General features: G+C 57.0%; 3 protein-coding genes across 3 annotated transcripts, besides 1 other annotated feature; all 3 read right to left on the bottom strand.

Moving 5' to 3' along the window:
* Nucleotides 1-163: 163 nt before the first annotated feature.
* Nucleotides 164-598: a repeat region.
* A 1,496-nt stretch (nt 599-2,094) lies between these two features.
* Nucleotides 2,095-6,510, bottom strand: LPMP_332280 (hypothetical protein; the record flags this gene model as incomplete). The annotated part of the gene is made up of 1 exon (XM_010704017.1): nt 2,095-6,510. The coding sequence occupies one exon, from the start codon at nt 6,508-6,510 to the stop codon at nt 2,095-2,097; it is 4,416 nt and encodes a 1,471-aa protein (XP_010702319.1).
* A 1,282-nt stretch (nt 6,511-7,792) lies between these two features.
* Nucleotides 7,793-8,398, bottom strand: LPMP_332270 (phosphatase, putative; the record flags this gene model as incomplete). The annotated part of the gene is made up of 1 exon (XM_010704016.1): nt 7,793-8,398. One exon carries the CDS (start codon nt 8,396-8,398, stop codon nt 7,793-7,795), a length of 606 nt encoding a protein of 201 aa, XP_010702318.1.
* A 5,117-nt stretch (nt 8,399-13,515) lies between these two features.
* On the bottom strand, nt 13,516-16,119 carry LPMP_332260 (hypothetical protein; the record flags this gene model as incomplete). The annotated part of the gene is made up of 1 exon (XM_010704015.1): nt 13,516-16,119. The coding sequence occupies one exon, from the start codon at nt 16,117-16,119 to the stop codon at nt 13,516-13,518; it is 2,604 nt and encodes an 867-aa protein (XP_010702317.1).
* Between the last annotated feature and the right edge of the window lie 2,300 nt (nt 16,120-18,419).

The following is an 18,419-nucleotide window of genomic DNA, read 5'->3' as shown; positions in this document are numbered from 1 at the left end:
GACCCGAGCTTCCTCGCCAGCAGCATCTTCTGGCGAGCATATCGAACGACTGTCTCCTGAACCACTCGCTGCGCGGGGGAGGGGGAAGCGCCGAATCACGACGTCGCGCTTGCAGATCGCGTTGTCTGGTATTCGGGCCAAGATGGTATCCATCGCTCCAGCTCTGATGCAGTACACGCGAAAACCGCAAACCATCAGCGGAAGGTTGATCCTCCTGTGCTGGGAGGAGAAAGAGCGGCGTTTGCCGGGTAGAGACCTCCCTCAACAGCCGTCGCAGGTGTACTGGGATCTCCCATCTCCACTCGCCGAAGTCGATCACTAGCCCGTCGAGAAAAACAAGTAGAAACGGCTTGGCCGTCGTCCTGATGATGTTGTCCTACCTGCACGCAGCTCTCCACATGATTCGGTACACTGCGCAGAGGAGTGGAGACACGATCCCCTCCCCCCACAACGATGTCGTTCAGAGACTCGCTGGGGATGGATAGGGCCTGCTGAGCGGTTCGAGGACCCCTCGCTCCTTTGATCACTGCATCCAGCAATTTGAGGTAGTGGACCGGCTGTCCAAGCTTGGAGGACACGCTGAGATGATGGTGCAGGTCTGTGTGCTTGGCAGACGGGGTAGCCTGCAGACTCACCACAAAGGCCGCGGCAGTCTCTTGATCAACAGGGCGGCAGCAGAGCTCGACCAAGAAGGCAACGACCACGATAACCAACACTGTGCATGGTAAAAGGAACGAATACAACAACCACAATGACAACAGGAGAGAGGGGAAGCTCGCCAATGCAGACGCGTGCGAGCACCAACGCTAAAGCTACGCTATGCAATGAGTCAGCACGTCTTCGTTGGACCCATTTTTTCTCTTGAGTGGGAGGGGGGAGGGCAGTCTGTGTGGTTGTGAGACTCTACTCGGAGCAGCAGTCCGCTCATGAAGCCCTCGCTCTCTCCTCTCACGTTTTCGATAATGTCGGGTAGACGAGAATGTGCGTGCGGAGTAAAACCCGCACAGGCTGTGGAGCGACTCAGTAGGAAGAAGGTCAGAGCGAAAAAAAAAGGGGGTGGGAGAGAAAAAGCGCAAGAGCGAAGAGGCGCATGTTGCTCATCAGAACTACAGGAGCTGGTCTCAAGTGCACTCGAGACGGTCCTCCGTTTCCTAAAGCGTTCTACTCTGACACCGCGCAGAAATGCTTCCTCTCTTTCACCGATATGTGTTCAGGTGAACTACGCTCGCAGAGCGAGCGCATGAGTCGCGCACGATGAGGAAAAGAAAGAGACCCGTTGGCATGAGCGCAGATACACAGACGTACGCACAAGGGAGACTCGACGTCATCCTTCCTTCACGATTAAGGTGGGGTGCGCCTCCTCTCTCCGTGCAGCGCCTCTGTGATTGTCCGTACGTTATGCTTTTGGGGGGGGCGCGTTTGCTCTGCTGTTGTTGTTCCCTCTTCATTGACGCGCTGCGCGTGAATGGGTGGCGTATCCCTTGTTGACTTCTGCTTGCCCTTTTCTGCTTCGCCATTCCTGCGGCGCTGGTGTAGGCAAAGCGCGCCAGCTGGACCGCCACCACGTGCCAATGCCGCACCGTACGAAACGGTCCGCCGCGCACACGTTCACACGGCACAGAAGACGGGCAGCGAGCCCAAAAAAAAGAAGGCGAACAAGCAAAGGGGGGGAGGGGCGAAGCGGTGTTCCATTTTGAAAGCTGAAAAAGTGGGGCAGATCCAAGATAAAAACAAAAGGTGGCCCACCCCCAACTGCGTTTGCCTCATGTTGTAGGTTTGCTGGGAGGGGGGGCCTTCGAGAACAGTGAAAGAGTGAAAGGGGGTGGAGAGTAAGGCGTACGCCGCGCCTCCCTCCAATCCCCCCCCTCCTTTCTGTCGTCGAGGTAGTTTCTGTACATCATCACAAACACCAAACAAGGCGGCACAGGGACGAGAGAGAGAGATGGGGTGTCATCGAACCACATAGAAATAGAGATGATGGATTTTACTTGTAGAGGCGTCCCATCAACGGGAGCAGCTGCGCAGTGCCCTCACTCAACGTTGAGCAGTGCACACAGAGAAACAAGGGGAAGGGGTAGACATAGAAGGCGCGGCCTAAGACGCGTCGCTGTTGAGGTTCCAGGCATTAATGCCGCCGCCGTTCACCTCTCGCCACCGCGACGACGGCGGCGGCGGCTTCAGCGAGTACTTCTCTGGACGTATCTGCCGCTGCAACCTTGCAGAGTCAGTGGGGAAGGGCAGCACAAACGGCGCCTCGCTATCGGAATGGGTGCTACTAAGGGGGAAAAGACGATGCGGTGGAGCGCGCGGCACGTCGCCCTCCTTGTTTGGTGCCGTACGCATCAGAGATTGGTTTCGCAGCGACTTCTGCCGCATCATCTTCGCCTGTGTTGCGTGTGCTGCCTCCTTGGCAAGCCGCGCATTGCGCCGCTCCTTCGCCAGCACGAGTGCTGCGGTAAGAGGAGGGGAAGAGTCAGTGGAAGAAAAGGCTGACGTCGCAGGAACAGCTGCGGCAGAGGCGGGAAGTACTGCCTTGGCAAGGGTTGGTGCGCTGTCGTGTGCCGTTGTAGCTAGTCTGGTGTCCAGTCCTGACGAGGGAGACAGCGCTAATAGTGCTGCAGTACGACTGCTGGAGCTTCCAGGAAGCGGCGCGGCTGCCGCTGTGCTTCGGCTCTCTTGCAAGTCAGCGGTAAGCAGCAGTTCCTCATCGAGCAGATGCACCTCGGGGGAGGAGGGGGCGTAGCCGGAGAGAGGTCTCACCAAGGATGGCAACGTGGGTGTCGCGGTCGCTGCCAGGTTCGCTGTGATGCCTGTCGATGGGAGGCCGGAGCTTGCGCAGGCGGGGCCACTGTCCACCTCCGCGGTATTAGGAAAAGATTCGTTCGCAGCTTGGCGCTGCTGCAGGTGCATGGCGCGGACACGCACGATTGCAGCGGCCTCGTCGGCCGGCTGAAACACGCACGGTAGGCTACGAAGGTAGCGGTTCATAGGTGCCCCGCTGTAGACACTCTGCGCAACTGCAGCCGCGCTAGCTACAACCTTCCCATGAGCGACAGCGTCAGAGTTTCCTGGCTGCGGCACAACGTGATGATACGACTTCGAAAGGGGAAGAGGTGCCACCGTCATGTAATAGATGGGATCGCAACGTGCGTGGCCGTGTCGGTGGCATGCTTGCCAGCCCTCCCGTATCACCGCCTCTTCGTCCGAGAGGGGGATCGCCATGGGCACAAGATAGGTGGGATGCAGTGCCGCAGTCGCTGAAACAGATGCCAGCACGGATGGCGCGGCCGAAGAGACGTCGGCAGTGGTGGTCACTGCGGTGGGCCTTATTGGCGCTGGGAACAAAATGCGTGTCATGGGTAGCAACGACCGTTGAGTGTCCGCCTCTCCCCGCATGCCGACCGCCGCATTACCAGCGGAGTCGTCGGCAGCCTTCAGCACGTTGCGGCCTGCTTGATCGCCGACGTAGTAGTCCCCGCTTGCATGATCCTGAAAAAGATATACGGACCCGGCACGCCGACCAAGCGGACGGCCCAGCTGCACTCCCCGGCAGTAATCCATAACAGCCACAAACGGTGTGATGCGAGCCACCATCGCAGGCGACTCCGCGTCTCCGTTGCCTCCCTCGACACCCTTGCTTGTTGCCATTGACGCTGAGGCAAGCGAAGCGGCAGAGATGGCAGAGCTGCCCAGCATGATACACCTTCCAGACTCAGCGACACAGTTGCCAACTGCGCCTCGTGCCCCCGCCATCCCAATCGGAAGGTACATCAACTCTTCACGAGAGTGGCTATCATAGGCACCCCTCTGCTGCTGTTGCTGCTGCTGCTGCTGATCGTTCGCGTCCAGTATAGTGTCATTTAAGTAGGGAGAACTCCACAGCTGATCCGCTGGATTCAAGGTGCCCTTGACGCGAAGCTGTCCCCGCGACCCCTCGGTCGCGATCCTCCGCGCCACCTCCCACGCGAGCAAGTCCTCAGAGGACTCCAACTGGTAACGGCTACAGTGCAAGTCGAGCAGTTTCTGAAGCTCGGCAATGTGCTGCGACGTCCCCCTCAGCCGCTGCTGCGTTCGTGTGCGGAGCTGCTGCAGCGCACGAGTCCTTAGCACCCCCTCGGACGACGAGAAATACAGATGCGGCGCCTCTGCCTCCGGGTCAGCGGCGCCACCTGCGGCTCGCTCTCTCATGAAAGCGACAGGGTCCTTTTCGAGCCCCTGCAGCAACGATGCCTGCACCACCTTTAGTCGCCTCTGGTCACATGCGCGGCGCATGCGCAGGCCTGCCAGCTCGCGCAGCAAGTCCGCAGCTGTTTGCCCGTCCGCCCCACTGGCAGGAGCCGTGCGCCAGCCCTCCCGCAGTCGGTGATGTGTTGTCAAGGGTCCAGACACGCTGTTTCCGTCCACACTGCCATCGCGAAAGTAGAAGAAGGAAGCGTTGCCGCTGTCTCCGGACAGCAGGTGCGGGGAGCGACACCTGTGGTGGTTGCCATCGCCGTGTCGGCTCGAGGCTGCGGTGCGTCGGCCCTTCCTCCCCACAGGACGCCCGCCACTGGTGGCGTTCTCCTCGAACGCATAGAGCTGCTGCACCCGCGTCGCGCGAATCGCAGCGGCGATCTCTTGAAGCTCGCCGAAGATCCTCTGTGCGTCTGAAGTGACGGGGTGCGCACTCCAGTAGGAAAGACCAAGGTCAGCGCGGTAGTAGTTGACCTCCTCGGCAGCGTTCGTAGGGGCATCCGACATGCTGCACGTCGCCTTCACTGAAGCTGCCTTTCGCAGCCGGTGATTCATGGAAGCCATGGCTGAAGCCTGTGTCTGCGCTTGAAGGGCCACGCCTGGCTTCAGGCGCCACTTTCTGCGAAGCAAGTGCGGCACCGTCGGCCCCTGACTCGACTCCGGGTAGGGCACCAACGGGAGCGATGGCGTGCCTAGCTGCAAAACTGGCGTCGAGGATGGAGATGGTTGGCCGTTTGGTGTTGCCGCTGAACTGGCAGGAGTAAAAAAGGACGCAACTGTTTCAGCCGCCGCAACCGGCAGCGCACCGCTGGACAGGAGCTCTATTATGCTCTGTGCTTGCACATCACGAGTCACCACCGACAAGGTGTGCCGAGTCTGCTGCGCAAACGTGTTGAGGAAGTCGAGAAGTGCATCGGTACGACTCTGCAATATCAAGAGTGCGCGCTGAATCAGCTGTACTTGCTCTGCGTGCTCTCGCTGCATGGCCTCGACCGCCTGCCGCAGCTTGTCCAGCTCGATGTGAAACTTGTGTTGGATAGGTTCCAGTGCAAGGTGCAACAGCCAGTAGAACCCACTGGCTTTCTCCCTCTCGTGCAAAAGTGCCATAGCGCCCGAGGAGTCGCCGAGGTGCGCGGTAAGGCTGCTGACGCCGCTGCTGTCGAGAAGGTGCATCTGAGAGATGAGGCGAGTGCGCGCAGGTATTGGAGAGTGACGCTGCCACGCGCCCCCACGCTCGGGGGCATTCATCGCATCCGCAAAACGCTGGACCCAGACGCCAGCCTTGCCGTTGAGAAGGCGAACGTACTCTTCGTAATCAAAGATTGCGTCAACGCTCTCAGGCCCCGGCGTGTTGAATACCTCCAACGGCGTATTTTTCGGCATCGTCACAGCGCGCGGTGGTGCCAGCACTGGCGCACGAGAAGCGGCATTGACCGGGAAGGTGATGCGGGTATCGCGGGCTTTTCGCTTCAGGCGTGGAGTCTCGGCCCACCGCTTGGCATCTACGAGTGCAGCCGGCGCAGAGCCGGCTAGACTCATTTGCACATGGAGGTCAGCAGCACACTCCTCCCTGCAAGGACTGATGGGAGTGGAAACCTGCTGACGGACAAAGTCCTCACCTGCGTCCGAGTCCTCGCCCAATGAGCCGCACGGCGGGGCCGTGAGCGTAGAAGGCGACGGACTACTCACTGGCTCGTCCTGCCTTGTGGCAGTGCTTGGGTTGAAGGGAAACTGCTGCAGTTGAGACTCCATTGTGGGGATAACCGAGGCAGTACAGCTACCAAGGTGGGGTGTGAAGTTCATGGTGTGCACTCGCCGAGTGCGAAGGTGTCGCTGAAGATCGTCTATGCGGTGACGCAGTACCAGGACCTCCCTAAAGTAACTATGCAGCATGTAGTCGTGCGCCTTCTTGAGGTCTGACAGCACCTCCTTCACCTCCGCCACACGTTTGTCGGCTTGGTCTGCGGCGGCCTTCAAGTCGGCGTTGTCCTGTTCGAGCTTTATACAGCGGTGCTCCATGGCGTGCATGTCCGACGCCGAAAGTGCTGTCTTGAAGGCGTCCTCCACGATGTTATTCACGAGTTCCCGGCACACCTGCTCTGGGGATTCGGTGAGGTCCTTCAAGAAGGGCACGGCCGTGTGCTCGTAGCTCTTCCGGAGAAGACTGCTGAGAATGCGCTGAATGTCGGTTCGCACCTGCGGATGCACGCGATGTAGTGTAAGAAGCGATCGGATGTCGCGCGTCGCGCTCTCCACACACAAAGCAAAGGCGCCCATAATGACAGGAACGTCTTTGGGAAAAGAAAGGGAAAACGTGAATGGCGGCTTGCACCGCAGATGCCCTATCGATCGGGTGCTGGGCGACTAGGGAAAAGAACGAGCAGTGGACTCGGTCAGAACCCGCCAACCGCAAGTAGGAACTAGAAAGGAAACGAGCAAGACCGCGTCCAGGTACCAGCGGCGCGCCGATGCCGGCAGCGGCCCGCTGTCGCACAAAAAAAGGGGGCCACTGAGAAAAAGAAAAGAAAATGCTGAGCCGCCCTTTTCTCGTCCACTGTGGGTGCGTGTGCAGAAGAGGCGTGTCGCTTAAGATGTAAAAAACGAGAGAGGAGGAGGAGGAGGAAGAATGAGAACGGATGAGCCCTTGCGGGGTGAAAGGTGGTCGTCTCCTTTACCGACGATGCTCTATGCGCCGAGCAAAATGTACAGGAGAGAGACGCACGTGCTCATCATGGAAGACGGGTGCGGTGGAGAAGGGAGGAACAGGTGATGAGTGCGCGCACATCAGCAGAAGACAAACGTGCGTGTACACGGGTATAAAGCGAGAGAGAGGAAGGTGAAAGGCTGGCAGAGAAGAAGCGCAGGCAGCAAAGATGGCGCCAGCCAACGCACTCACCTTCATGGAGAAAGGAAGAGAACGCGCGCCAATATCATGGGCATCAGGGTTAAGGGCATAGCACCTGAGCATCACGATTGTGCAACACGTCTGAGGCCATCGTACGTTGTCGTATCCCCAGCAAAAAAAGAAGAAAGGAAAAAAGGGGGAAATAAATCAGAAAGGCAGTGAGAAGGCAGCACGCTCGCCCATCACAGCTCCGATAGGAATGCAACGCTACGAGCTTTATTCCCGCCGCTCAATCCGAAACTTGTGGTGTGTTGAGACCTCGCACAAGACACGTGCGTGTGGGTAGCTGATGTTTTACGTTGCTTCCCCACTCTGTGAGAGTTGTTCTATAGATCTTCATACACCAATAAAGCAAAAAGAAAAAACGAACCCTTTCGCGTGCGTACATCACAGCACTACCAGCACCTTCAGCGTCGCTGTTGCTCTCAACAGCATGAACGCTGCGCAGGCGCCACGCGTCGATGCGCGTACGCAGGTACGCAAGCGCAGGCAAAGCGCAGTATAGAGTTTTACTTGTCTGGTGCGCACTGGAGAGCAACGAGGAAATTCAGCATGAGAAAAGATGACAGGCGTACCTTTGACTACTTCACTCTTCCTCTTCCTCTTGTCCCCGACCTTCCAACTACACACACACATAGAGAGAGAAGTCGCCCCTCACATTTTCGACTGCTGAGCACAACACCACATGTCCAGACCCTTCTGGAATGTCCCCTCTGTCATTCCATTGGGGCAGTAGTAGGCTGTCACACCAATGCGAGATACGTGCTGCGCATTATCTGTTTGGTTGTCGAAGAAGAGCATCTGCGCGTACTCGGACACGCTCGGATCGATTTTGTTCACCTTTTGAAGGATCGCCTCGTGCTGCCTCGCTTTGTTTGCTTTGTAGATCTCGATGCGGTCACCAAATAGGTCGTGCATTGGCACTGTCTTTCCCGCACAGTCCGTGAAGGTAAATTTTCCAAGCAGCTCCCGTGCCCAGCTAGGCACATCGCAAGTCGAGGAGATGGCGAGGTATGTGTTTGCCCACTTCGAGTCTGTCGCCAGGGTCTGCAAGACGTTGCGAGACTCGCCGATGAGGCGCACCTCCACGCCTGATTTGTCAATCATGCTGTTGAGGTTCTGTTTGTGCGGCTTGAAGGGGGAGCCACCCCACAGCTGGTACATCTCGGGAGTCCAAAGAGTCCCATCGAGGTCGAAGACAATCACTCGCGGCAGCAGCGCGGCAGCATCAGCACCGCCCGTGACAGTGACACTACTCATCCGGCACTCTTGGGGGAATCACAGTGGTGCGAAAAAGAGAAAGAAGGCGGTGACTGTGATTGGATGAAGAATGACCCTGGGAAGATAATACCCGTGTGTTTCCTGTTGGTGCATGGGCATCACTCTTCCTCGGGTTGGGGTGTGAAGTGGAAAAGATGCAGAAAAATTACCGAGTCAGAGAGGGCACACGCTCGAAGATCAACACAGTCATCCCACTCGCACCGCAATGCGGCTCCGCGCTGCGTGCACTCGCTCTCATTTGGGGGTGTTGTTGTTGTTGTTTTCTTTTGCCACGTTCCTTCCGGCAAACGAGACTGCGCTCCTGCATGAGCGCCTCGCTTGTGCCGTCCGTTTCGTTTTGCTGGCTGCGTTGACGATTGCATTGTCGCTGCTCCAGCGCAACAACACGTCTGCCACCCCGGAGGCGCAGTGGAACACAGCGGGAAAAATGATGATTCGCGTGTGTCGTGGGTTTGGCCGGTCACTCTGGATGCTGGGCAAGGCAGTGAGGACGAGGTCCTGTAATGCGTTCGGCTGAACTGTTGCACGCGCCCCTTTTGCATGGCGGCTCCGATTCCGTGCGCATTCACACGTGCCTCCACAACCGCACAGCGGTGCCACACTCGAACCACCAAAGTGGAAACAACCCTGGCTGGTCCGCAGTTGAAGGAGACGCAGCCGCACGTGCCGTGCTGAAGCTCCTACGTCGCGACCAGCTCCTCCTCAGGTCTGATGCGTCGATTTTGCCGCCTCTTCCACAGCTGGAATCATACAAGGGCCATATATGACGTAGAGCCGGAGCAGACCATCTCGCAGCGCAGCCGCGCGGGCCGAGAGCACGGCGCCGTTCTTGCACGGCTCAGCAACAACGCAACTCAGCTCTGTCATCTGCTGCTGGGTGCTGGCCCGAGTAGCCCGAACAACTTTTTTATGCCTGACAAGTACTACTGCCGATTCGCCTCTGGAGGCAGAGGAACCGCTTGACATGTATCACCTTCAGGGCTGGCGTTCGCGTGACTGCGGTGTCCTTTGAGTCATGTTGCCCGAAAAGCGGTGCCTTCTCTTTGGCCCTCGCCTCTCTTGCTGGCGCCATCGCGCCTTCGTTGCCGCCCTCACTTCGGTCACTACTGCTGTGAACGCGATCGCCCTCCTCAGCGCGAGCCCTGCTTGCACGTACAGAGCGCGGGAGGAAAGTGGCCCTTTTCGCACAAGCGACCTAAAGTGTCTCGAGCCACGCCAGTGACTGCAGCATCGCCTGCACTTGGGCATCGCGGACAGCATGCTCATGCTCGAGGGGCAGTTCCAGCGCCTGTACGGCTGTCTCCAGTGAGTCACCGACCGCGACTGCCACATCATCAGATGACAATGACGAGGGAGAAAATCGATCGGTGCTCGACCTCCCATGACTGTGGCGCTGCTGCACTGTCGCGATTGTGTGCCGCTCCAGCACCTCCACGAGAGTTAGGCAATCCAGACGCAGCTGATGAAGAGTTTGCAGCAGCTGGCCCTTGCTCTGCTCGGCCTACACCACGCCATGTCGAAGCTGTTGGACCTGAAATACCTGACTGCATGACTGTCGGGCAGTGATTCACCGCTGCACTTTGGTGTGGCGCCTCTGAGAGCTGCTAGCCTCGACTCCAGCTTTTATATTCTCTCCAGAAGAGCTTCGGGCGCAGGGGAGAAAAGCGATGGAAGCGCTGAGTCAATCCAGCCTTCTTCAACGTAACGATATTGTGGCGCGTCGAGACGGATGGGATCAACTCCTCGACGCCTGACATACTCAGCGAGGCCTGCATCACGTGAAGTCACTGGGTACGCCAGTCCAGGAAAGGTGGCGGGTGAAGATGATGGTGAAGGTGGAAGATCAAGACTGAGCGCGACTGCATTATCTGCCAAGGCTGTTTCACACATGTCGCTTGCTACACGAAGACAATCAAGGAACGGCAGGAAGTCGTGGCGCACGCTTGCTTGAGTGCACAGCACCTTCGTCCGCACGACTTCACAGCGGGACGCGGCGTCTTGAAATAAAGCAGGTCAAGATACCGCTTGCTTCGGCTCTGGCAGCGCAGGGAAATCGAGCATTTCGTCACACGTAGAAGTGCGCGACTCATCCACTGTTGAGATGCGGTACTCACAAATCCCCTTCGCAGTCAGTAAGCCCGAGAAAGAGAGAATCAGACTCTGCACTGAAGCGCCACAAATGCGCCCGACTGTTGCACTCATGCACAGACTCACATGCTCAAGAGAAAAGTGCCTAGACGACCTCCCTTGCTTACCGGTGGGGGAGAGCAGACCCGGTCAGGACCTCGTAACGACTAGCACCGCCGTGCGATGTGAGGAGGCGCTAGTCGTCATAAAAGAAGAAGAGAACGATGAGACAATACAAGGACACTCCATCATCTCCTTCATACTCCCGGAGGAGCACACAAGTAGTGGTGGCAGCCGCAGTAACTGCAACTCACGCAGAGCTCACGGCGTGCAAACCGAAACAGTAACGAGAAAGTTCGAAAAGAAAAAAAAGCAGCAGCGTACGGTGCATCTACGTGTGCACGTGTGCACCTGCAGCATACGGCTCTGTGCTCCTCTGTGCGTATGTGTCTGCCACCACTGAGGAAAGTCTGCAGGTATGGAAAAAGGGAACCATAGGCGGCGTTTAAGAAGGAGAGGGTAAAGCAAGCAGAACTGGGGTGAGTGAAGTGCGCGCGTGTCTATGTTCAGCCTCCACCCAAAGCCTACACTTACAGAGGGACCTATGCGTCCACGTATGTCTATAGGACAATTCACGTAGCAGAGAAAATCCGGAGGAGAAACTAGAAATGCAGCAGTTGAGGAGTTGAGTAAAGATGCGAACTTGGGGTGAGGGGCGACAACGCCATCGAAGCCCAGAGACACACACATGCACGCACTAGAACCATCACGCATGGGCTTCGAAAAGTGGGTGAGGGAAAACCCAGTAGACGTGGCGTGGCCTACACCTCCAGCAGTGGTAGACACAAAGCTTTCTGAGAGAAGAGGCGCTGCAAAGAGAATAGACGCCATATAGAGATGGTGGATCGCCGTGCATCGGCGCGGGAGCAGAGCGAGGTAAAAATGAGAGTAACTTGGAGCCAGAAACGGCGCCACTGTCGTCCCCTCCCTCGTCCCTGGCCCTGAGAGTGATGCATCTCTGTGAGATCATCGCCAAGGCACCTTTAACGTCGCTAAGTGTCCCTTTCTCTCTTTCTTTGGTTTGTCTGCCTTTTGTTTTTTCCTTTCCATGATCGTTGCTGCTCCTAAATAGTGAGACGTGCGTACGTGTGCGGCTGTGTGTGTCTGTGTGTGCAGACTATGTCCGCTCCTCGTAAACCAATATATATGTATATAAGAAAGAGCCAATGCCCCTGAAAGCCCTGTGGCGCATGCCTCGTCATCGCGACTCACTTGACACCCACGCGCTCCTTGCACAAGTACGGGAACATACATCAATGCCCGCTCCTACATCGGTGCGCCTTTGTTTCATTTTTTTTGGTGGTGGGGGGAGGAGGGGGGAGGGGGGGGAGAGGGGGTCGATCCCGTATGATCGTCGGCATCGACCACCCACGCACTCGAAGCATCGGCTCTCTCATTACCTTTGCCTACACACCCGTGACGTGCGAGCGGGTGCAACCCGTACTCCACACGGCGCCAACAAAATATTTCGTCGAAAGCAAAGACAAGCGGAAGAAAGTGTGAAAAGGAAGGAGAGAAAAAGAAAAAGGTATACAGAGGAGGAGGAGGACGGGGAAGAGGGGGGACTCCGCTCTGTCGGGGAAGAGAGGCACACAAGAAGCCCAAAAGGCACAGGCAGAAATGCGCACAAGACGTTCCCGCACTCAGTGAAGAAGAAAAAAGCCGGCAAAGGAGAAAAAAAAGGAGACGAAGAAGAAAAAAAATGGTACCACCAGAAAAGGAGGCAAAGTAGGCGTGTGGAAGGGGAGGAGGGGGGGCCTGAGCGTGTGCGGGGTGGTGCCTTCGATGTTGACGAGCGTCACGCCGACGCACTATACACATGGGCTCACCTCTACACAGATGCCTTCTCAGAGTTGCTGTTTCTTTGCCTTGGCGTGTGTATGCTTCGTCTGTGTGTTTGCTTGTTTCAGGCCGTTCTTGCCCTCCCTCACATCTGTCTCTCGCTTCACTCTGAGTGTCAGTCCCTCCACGTTTTCCTATGGCGGCAAGTGCAGACGTCTATGCGACGCAGAGCATGCACGACCTTCTCTTTGTTGAGCTGGCCCCATACCAGTGGCACAACAAAGTTGCTCAGCAAGCCTGCTATCACCGTGATCACCACCACTGGTGTAACCGTCTCTTCTCTCTTCCTGGAGTTTGCTGGCGCTGTTCATGCACTTTCGCCCGTGTGTGCGTTTGAAAAGGGATCGTGAGTGTTCCTTTTTCGCTTTGGGGGGGGGGGGGTAATGCTACAATGGGAGCACACGAACACCACACGCATGCGCACACCTGCATCGAAGGAGGAGGACGAGGAGAGTGCGCGTGCGCGCGCGAGATCACGCAGAGTTGAGGTGTACTCCGCATAAGAGACCAAGAGAGAGGGGGGGCTGGTCGGGTAAAAAGAGTCATGATGGAACGGGGAGAGGTCGGCGAGTGCTCGGCGACTCACAGGGGAAGAACAGGCTCCGGTAAGCAGAAAGGGAAAAGGGGGAAAGCTGATGTACACTCGCAGAGAGAGTGTGAGAAAGGGACCACTTGTACACGTACAAGAAGCGAGCAGGACAAGCAAGCAAAACAAACACCTATATACACACACAGGATAATAATGATAATAACAATACACAAGAGAGGGAGAGAGACCGCAGCGGTCACACTGTGCTATAGAATGAATAAATGAACAAACAAATAAAGCCTCGTTTCGCTTGGCATGTCTGCCACATCCGCACACGGTGCCACAACAGCAGCCGTGGCGTGCAACCAACTTATCACTCCTTCTCATCACCTCTCTGAGGCATTCGGCTGAGACGCGTTGACGTCCACACACCTGGGAAAAGCCGGCTCGATGCTCTTATCTCCACTCTCTGCAACCCCGCACGAGAACTGTGTTCTTGAGCGCAGTGCCAGTCTTCACGTAGCACACCCCATAGGTGCTAGACAAAGTTCCAGAAGCGCACGAACCCGTCCGGCGACGCCGTCACCACAAGATGCGCCAGACTCTGCACTTTGACACCACGCGAGAGACCCTTCCAGCCTTGTGGGTAGCCGCCCAGCACTGTGTGCAGCTTGCGGATGTCCCACAAGTACAGATTCTCGCCAACGCTGGCGGCCAGGTGCACGTCGTCAACGTCCAGTCCGGTGACATAGTTTTTGAGCTTCAGAGTATGCATCGTGTGCGCCGACAGCTCCGCTGCAGCTGCGCCGTCCTGCAGGAACGACGTCACGCCGCCCGGTACTCGCAAATCCCACGAGAGAATGGTGCTATCGAAGGACCCAGTAAAGAACTGATTATCGTCCCGAACGGCGAGGGCCGGCAGCTTGCGGGTGTGGTCTATCAGCGTGCTGACCGGCTTGGCCATCATTACGTCCACTACACAGACTGAGCCGTCGCCGCCGCCGACCAACGCTGTGGCCGAGTTCGGCAAGCAGTCCACCACTTGGGCATTCGAGGGGATGGGCACGAGATGTACCGCCTCACTCTCCGCCTCGCGGATGACAAGGCTGTTGTGCAAGCCACCGATGAGCAGTGAGGAGGGGTTCATGTTCTTGAGGTAGCAGACGCAGTACACGTCGGAGCCGAGTGACGTTGCCGCCGTTGGGACAAGCACCGCATCATCAACCAAGGCGCCGCTGAGCGATCCGCCTAGCCTCCATGCAGCAGACGTCCCGTCCTCGCAGCCAGTGGCAAAATGGAACTTGTCGATGAAGCTGACATCCCAGATGGAGGCGTTGTGCGCGTGGGCCTGAAGGAGTGAATTACCCAGCGAGTCCAAAAAGTAGACGTTACCGCACGAGGAGCCGACAGCGAAACGGCCCATCTCACCCGCCGACCGCACGCAGAGAAACTTGTCGCCGCTAACACCGCTGAATGTCTTGAAGAGAGCGACGCTGCCGCTCACGTCAATGGGGCAGTCGCGCTTTTGCACTTGGACTACCTCGCGAGGCGCAATGTCAACGATATCCACCGCAGCACTGATGCGCACGTGCTTCTTGGCGGGCTTCTGCACGGTGGCTCTCGATGTCACCGAGGACTGTGAGCTGCGCGCCGACGGACCACCCATCTGGGACAGGGTGAGTGCGTCCGCTGTGACGAGACGTGCACGCGAGATTGACGCGGCCATGGAGTCCGACAGGAAGGACGAGCCCTGGAAGTTGGAGACGAGCTTGAGGACCACGGCGTGATGCACGAGCGCCTTGGGAAAGTGTGGGTGCGACTCTAAAGCGATGATAATGCGCGCAGAGGGGTCAAAGCCCTCGAGGTTATGCTCGTGGGCGTCCCCCAGCAGTTCCTCTAAGACAAGACAAGTGCTGATGGACTTGTGCGCGTTCACCATGACAAACCACGCGCCGCTGCGCATGGCCTCTGCAAACTGGGCCGCGAGCACCTCTGGCTTTGGTCGGAGGCGCAGCTTGATGCTCAAGTCAAAGGCGACGACGCGCTTCCTTGCTGTCAGCGCGAGCAGCTCGATTTCGGCAATCGGATTGATATCCTGAGTCACACAAATGACGCAGTACCCCATCTCTACACGATCCAGCGCGCGCCTGATACGACCCTTGACCGTCATTTCCGCTACGTCGCTCCCAGCGTGTCCAAAGGTACTAACACCGGACCCGAGATGGCGCAGCATCTCGTCCCCGCGCATCGAAAGCTTCATCTTCTCAAACTCGAGCAGCCCTGGTGTAGCAGGCTCGGCCGCTGTGGCACAGGCGGGTGTCGTAACGCACAGGTCAGAGGGAGAGGTTCCCTTCAGCTGCCAAATGCGCACAGTGTCGAAGTCGCTGGAGGAGGCCTCCGAGGCCGCCTCGCTGTCGTCTAAGTCCAATAATGAGCCGCTGCTCTTGTTGTGGCTTTGTAGCGCTGGCGGCGGTGGCGAGGAGGAGAGTAGTCGCGTTACTGGTTGAAAAGCGCCGCCAGTCGCTGTAGCCAATGTAAAGCCACGACCCCCTGCCGAGTTCGAGTTTAGTGAAGCAGCACTGATAGGCTCCTTAAGCAAGGCCGCAGTTACTCCTGGGTGGCCGTTCATGCTGCGCCGGAAAGATCCGCGCAGATCGACATCCATCGTCGGCAGCGCCGGCGGCGGTTCCACAGTGGACGGTGGCGCTATCTCGTTGATCAGCTCCTGTACGGCAGCCGAGCTCAGAACCTCCACCTTGCTCACGGTACCGTCGCTGAGAACGCTGCCTTCGATCAAGACCTTGGATGCGTGCTCATCGGTGCGCTCAAAGGTGACGGTGATTCGGGTCTTCGGAAATATCACCGCTAAAGTGGGCACCTTCTTCTCCGCTCCTGTTGCAGGTGGTGGACTGTGGTGCCGCATGACTGCCGCCAGCAGTGCCTCCTTCAGCTCAGGGCTGTCCGCAACAGGCTTGCCGTCCACAGCCGATACCCGCGATGTTGCCCACAATACCTGCTTCACCAGCTCCTGTGACGCATCTGGCAGGACGCGATCGATATGGCAGTCGGGGTCAAACGAGAAGCTCGCGTTGAGTGCCTCGACAGTGGTCACCACATCGTAGGTGTGCCCCTTGTGTGCCATTTTCGTCTTCGGCACGGACTGGAAGGCGGGGACGGGAGAGAAAGAGGAAAGGAGAAGACGTTGATAGAGTGGGGAGAAGGGGGAGCCGTAGACTACGCCAGTGCGCCAAGGAAAGGCGATGGTGTACGACTACGCTCGCTTTCCCTTGGTTCCGTCCCCTGCTCGCACCGTCCCGTACGCAATAGGCGGTGTCTGTTTCGGAGGAAGCACACTCACCCAAGCAGTGGCCGATACACCTCTTAACCTGTCTGAAGTCTCTTTGAATAGTATGCGCGCTGCACCACGTTCGGTACTGTAGCGAACTGCGTCCCGAATGGCGTGGACGAAGGAAGCGATCGTTTCGGCGCTGTGTATCTCTCTCTCTCTCTCTTAACCTCAACACACCGATCAGACGCACCTTGATAGAGCGGCTTAGCAAAGGTGCTCCTCCCTTTTTCCACCTTCAAGCTCTGCGGATCAAAGAGAGTCGACGTCGGCTATGTTAGATGGGTGAGTGTTCGGTTGATCCGCCCCACGCTGAAGTGGACGCCTAACAAATCCCCCCCTCCCCCAAAAAAAAGGTTGCCGATTGGGTGGGAAAGGAGGGAGAAGAGAGGGGTGCGCCTCACTCGATAGAGGGTAGATCGGGCACCAGCAGCAGTGGCAGCAGAAGCGTGAATTCAGCAAAAGGCACACGAGAACGCAGCAGGACGCACTCGCTCGCACAACAACAAAACACGTCCGAATGAGCCCAGCTGAAACAATGCAGAACACAGAGGCAGAAAAGAAAGCCAATATTCATAAGCGTTATAGAGAGAGAAAGAGAAGCGCCTGCTGGTGAGCGCACACCGTGTTGCGTCGCTGTACCGCTGTGCTGGGTAATGGGGTGACTGAAGTCCAGCAAGCAAGATAGCGAGCCTGCAGTGCTTGCTAAGGACGAGATGAGCAAGAACAACAGATCTCAAAGCACTTTTCAGCCGAGATTGCTTGCAAGGGACAAAGTCGATGATGAAAACAATTATCGAAGAGGAGTGAGCGACACAAAACAACAGTAAGCGTAAAGAAATGCTCAAAGAGAGAAAACTGTGTAATATGCGCCAGCCTTTTGGTCTTGGATTCGCTTTCTTTTATGCTGCCCCTTCCCTTTTTACTTCGTGGATGACTGGTATGTGTGCTCGGCTTATGTCGGCGTGTGATTGGGAGGAGGTGGTGTGTGGTGGTCGCAAGAGGTGAATATGTGCATATCTGATGCCAGAACGCACAAGCAGTCAAGCACGCATCCATACATACAGGCACAGAGAGAGTGGGAGCGAGAGTGCGAAGAAGCGACCGAGAGAGGAAAGGAAAAGAGGGTGTGTCGAGAAGGGTAATATGACGAGAGCGGTGTGAAGCCTGCCATCACCGTGCGAATGGCTTTAGGACAGGCCCAAAGTCAAGAGTTTGGAGGCTAACACACAACGAAAATGACACGGCGACGGATTACCTTAGGTGAGGTAGCTTGCCGGCTGCTCCATACACCACGCAGGAGTTGCGCAGCGCGCTCGGTACTCTCACGTGCGAGAAGCTGTTGCCCGTATGCCGACTGCGGACGGAGTTCGCACGGATTTGGTTGTTTTTCTTTTGCTTTCTCCCTTCTTCCCGTAAAACTGGCGGAGGGAGAGGCTCTAACGAAAACAAACGAGCACAGACGTGTACAAAGCAAAAGATGCGCGAAGACGACGGGCAGGCCTTTGCGGGTTGGCTTCCACTTCGCTCGTCTGAGCAGTAGAGCAACCCGCAAACAGAAAAAAAAAGAGAAGAGAGAGAAAGGAGGACGGTGCTGCTGCACCCACACCAATCACAACAGTCGGCAACAACGTCACAGGAAGCGAAGAAAACAAACGAAGGCACCAAAAAAAAAAAATCAAAAGATCAGAGACAATCTCACGAAAAGAGAGAGAGGCGGGGCAGGGAGTTAGGGGACCGCACACACCCACACTGCGAAAGAGGACAAAACCCCCAGAAGGAGAGCAAAGGCGGGGGACGGGGGGAACAGGAAAAGAGAAATGCGCCCCTAAGTAAGTACTTACGGCCTTCACCAGTGTCACATCTGGGAGAAGGTCGAGGGAGGGAGAGTGCGGCGAAGAAGATACCTCTTGAGCTGAGGAGGCGCCATCCCCACTTTCTAACCTGTAATGGGGCAGTGTCATAAAAGGTTTTGAACGTCGCCAAATAGAAGGGAAACTGCACTTCTGTATTCCCCTCGCACAGAAGTGCAGTTCATGTGTTCTATGACTTCTGCGAAGGTGCAGAGCCCACCCGCTTCCTTGTCCATCACGCCT

The sequence above is a fragment of the Leishmania panamensis genome (genome assembly GCF_000755165.1).
Source record: "Leishmania panamensis strain MHOM/PA/94/PSC-1 chromosome 33 sequence".
NCBI lineage: Eukaryota > Euglenozoa > Kinetoplastea > Trypanosomatida > Trypanosomatidae > Leishmania > Leishmania panamensis.
This window is presented reverse-complemented; position numbering and strand designations above follow the sequence as displayed.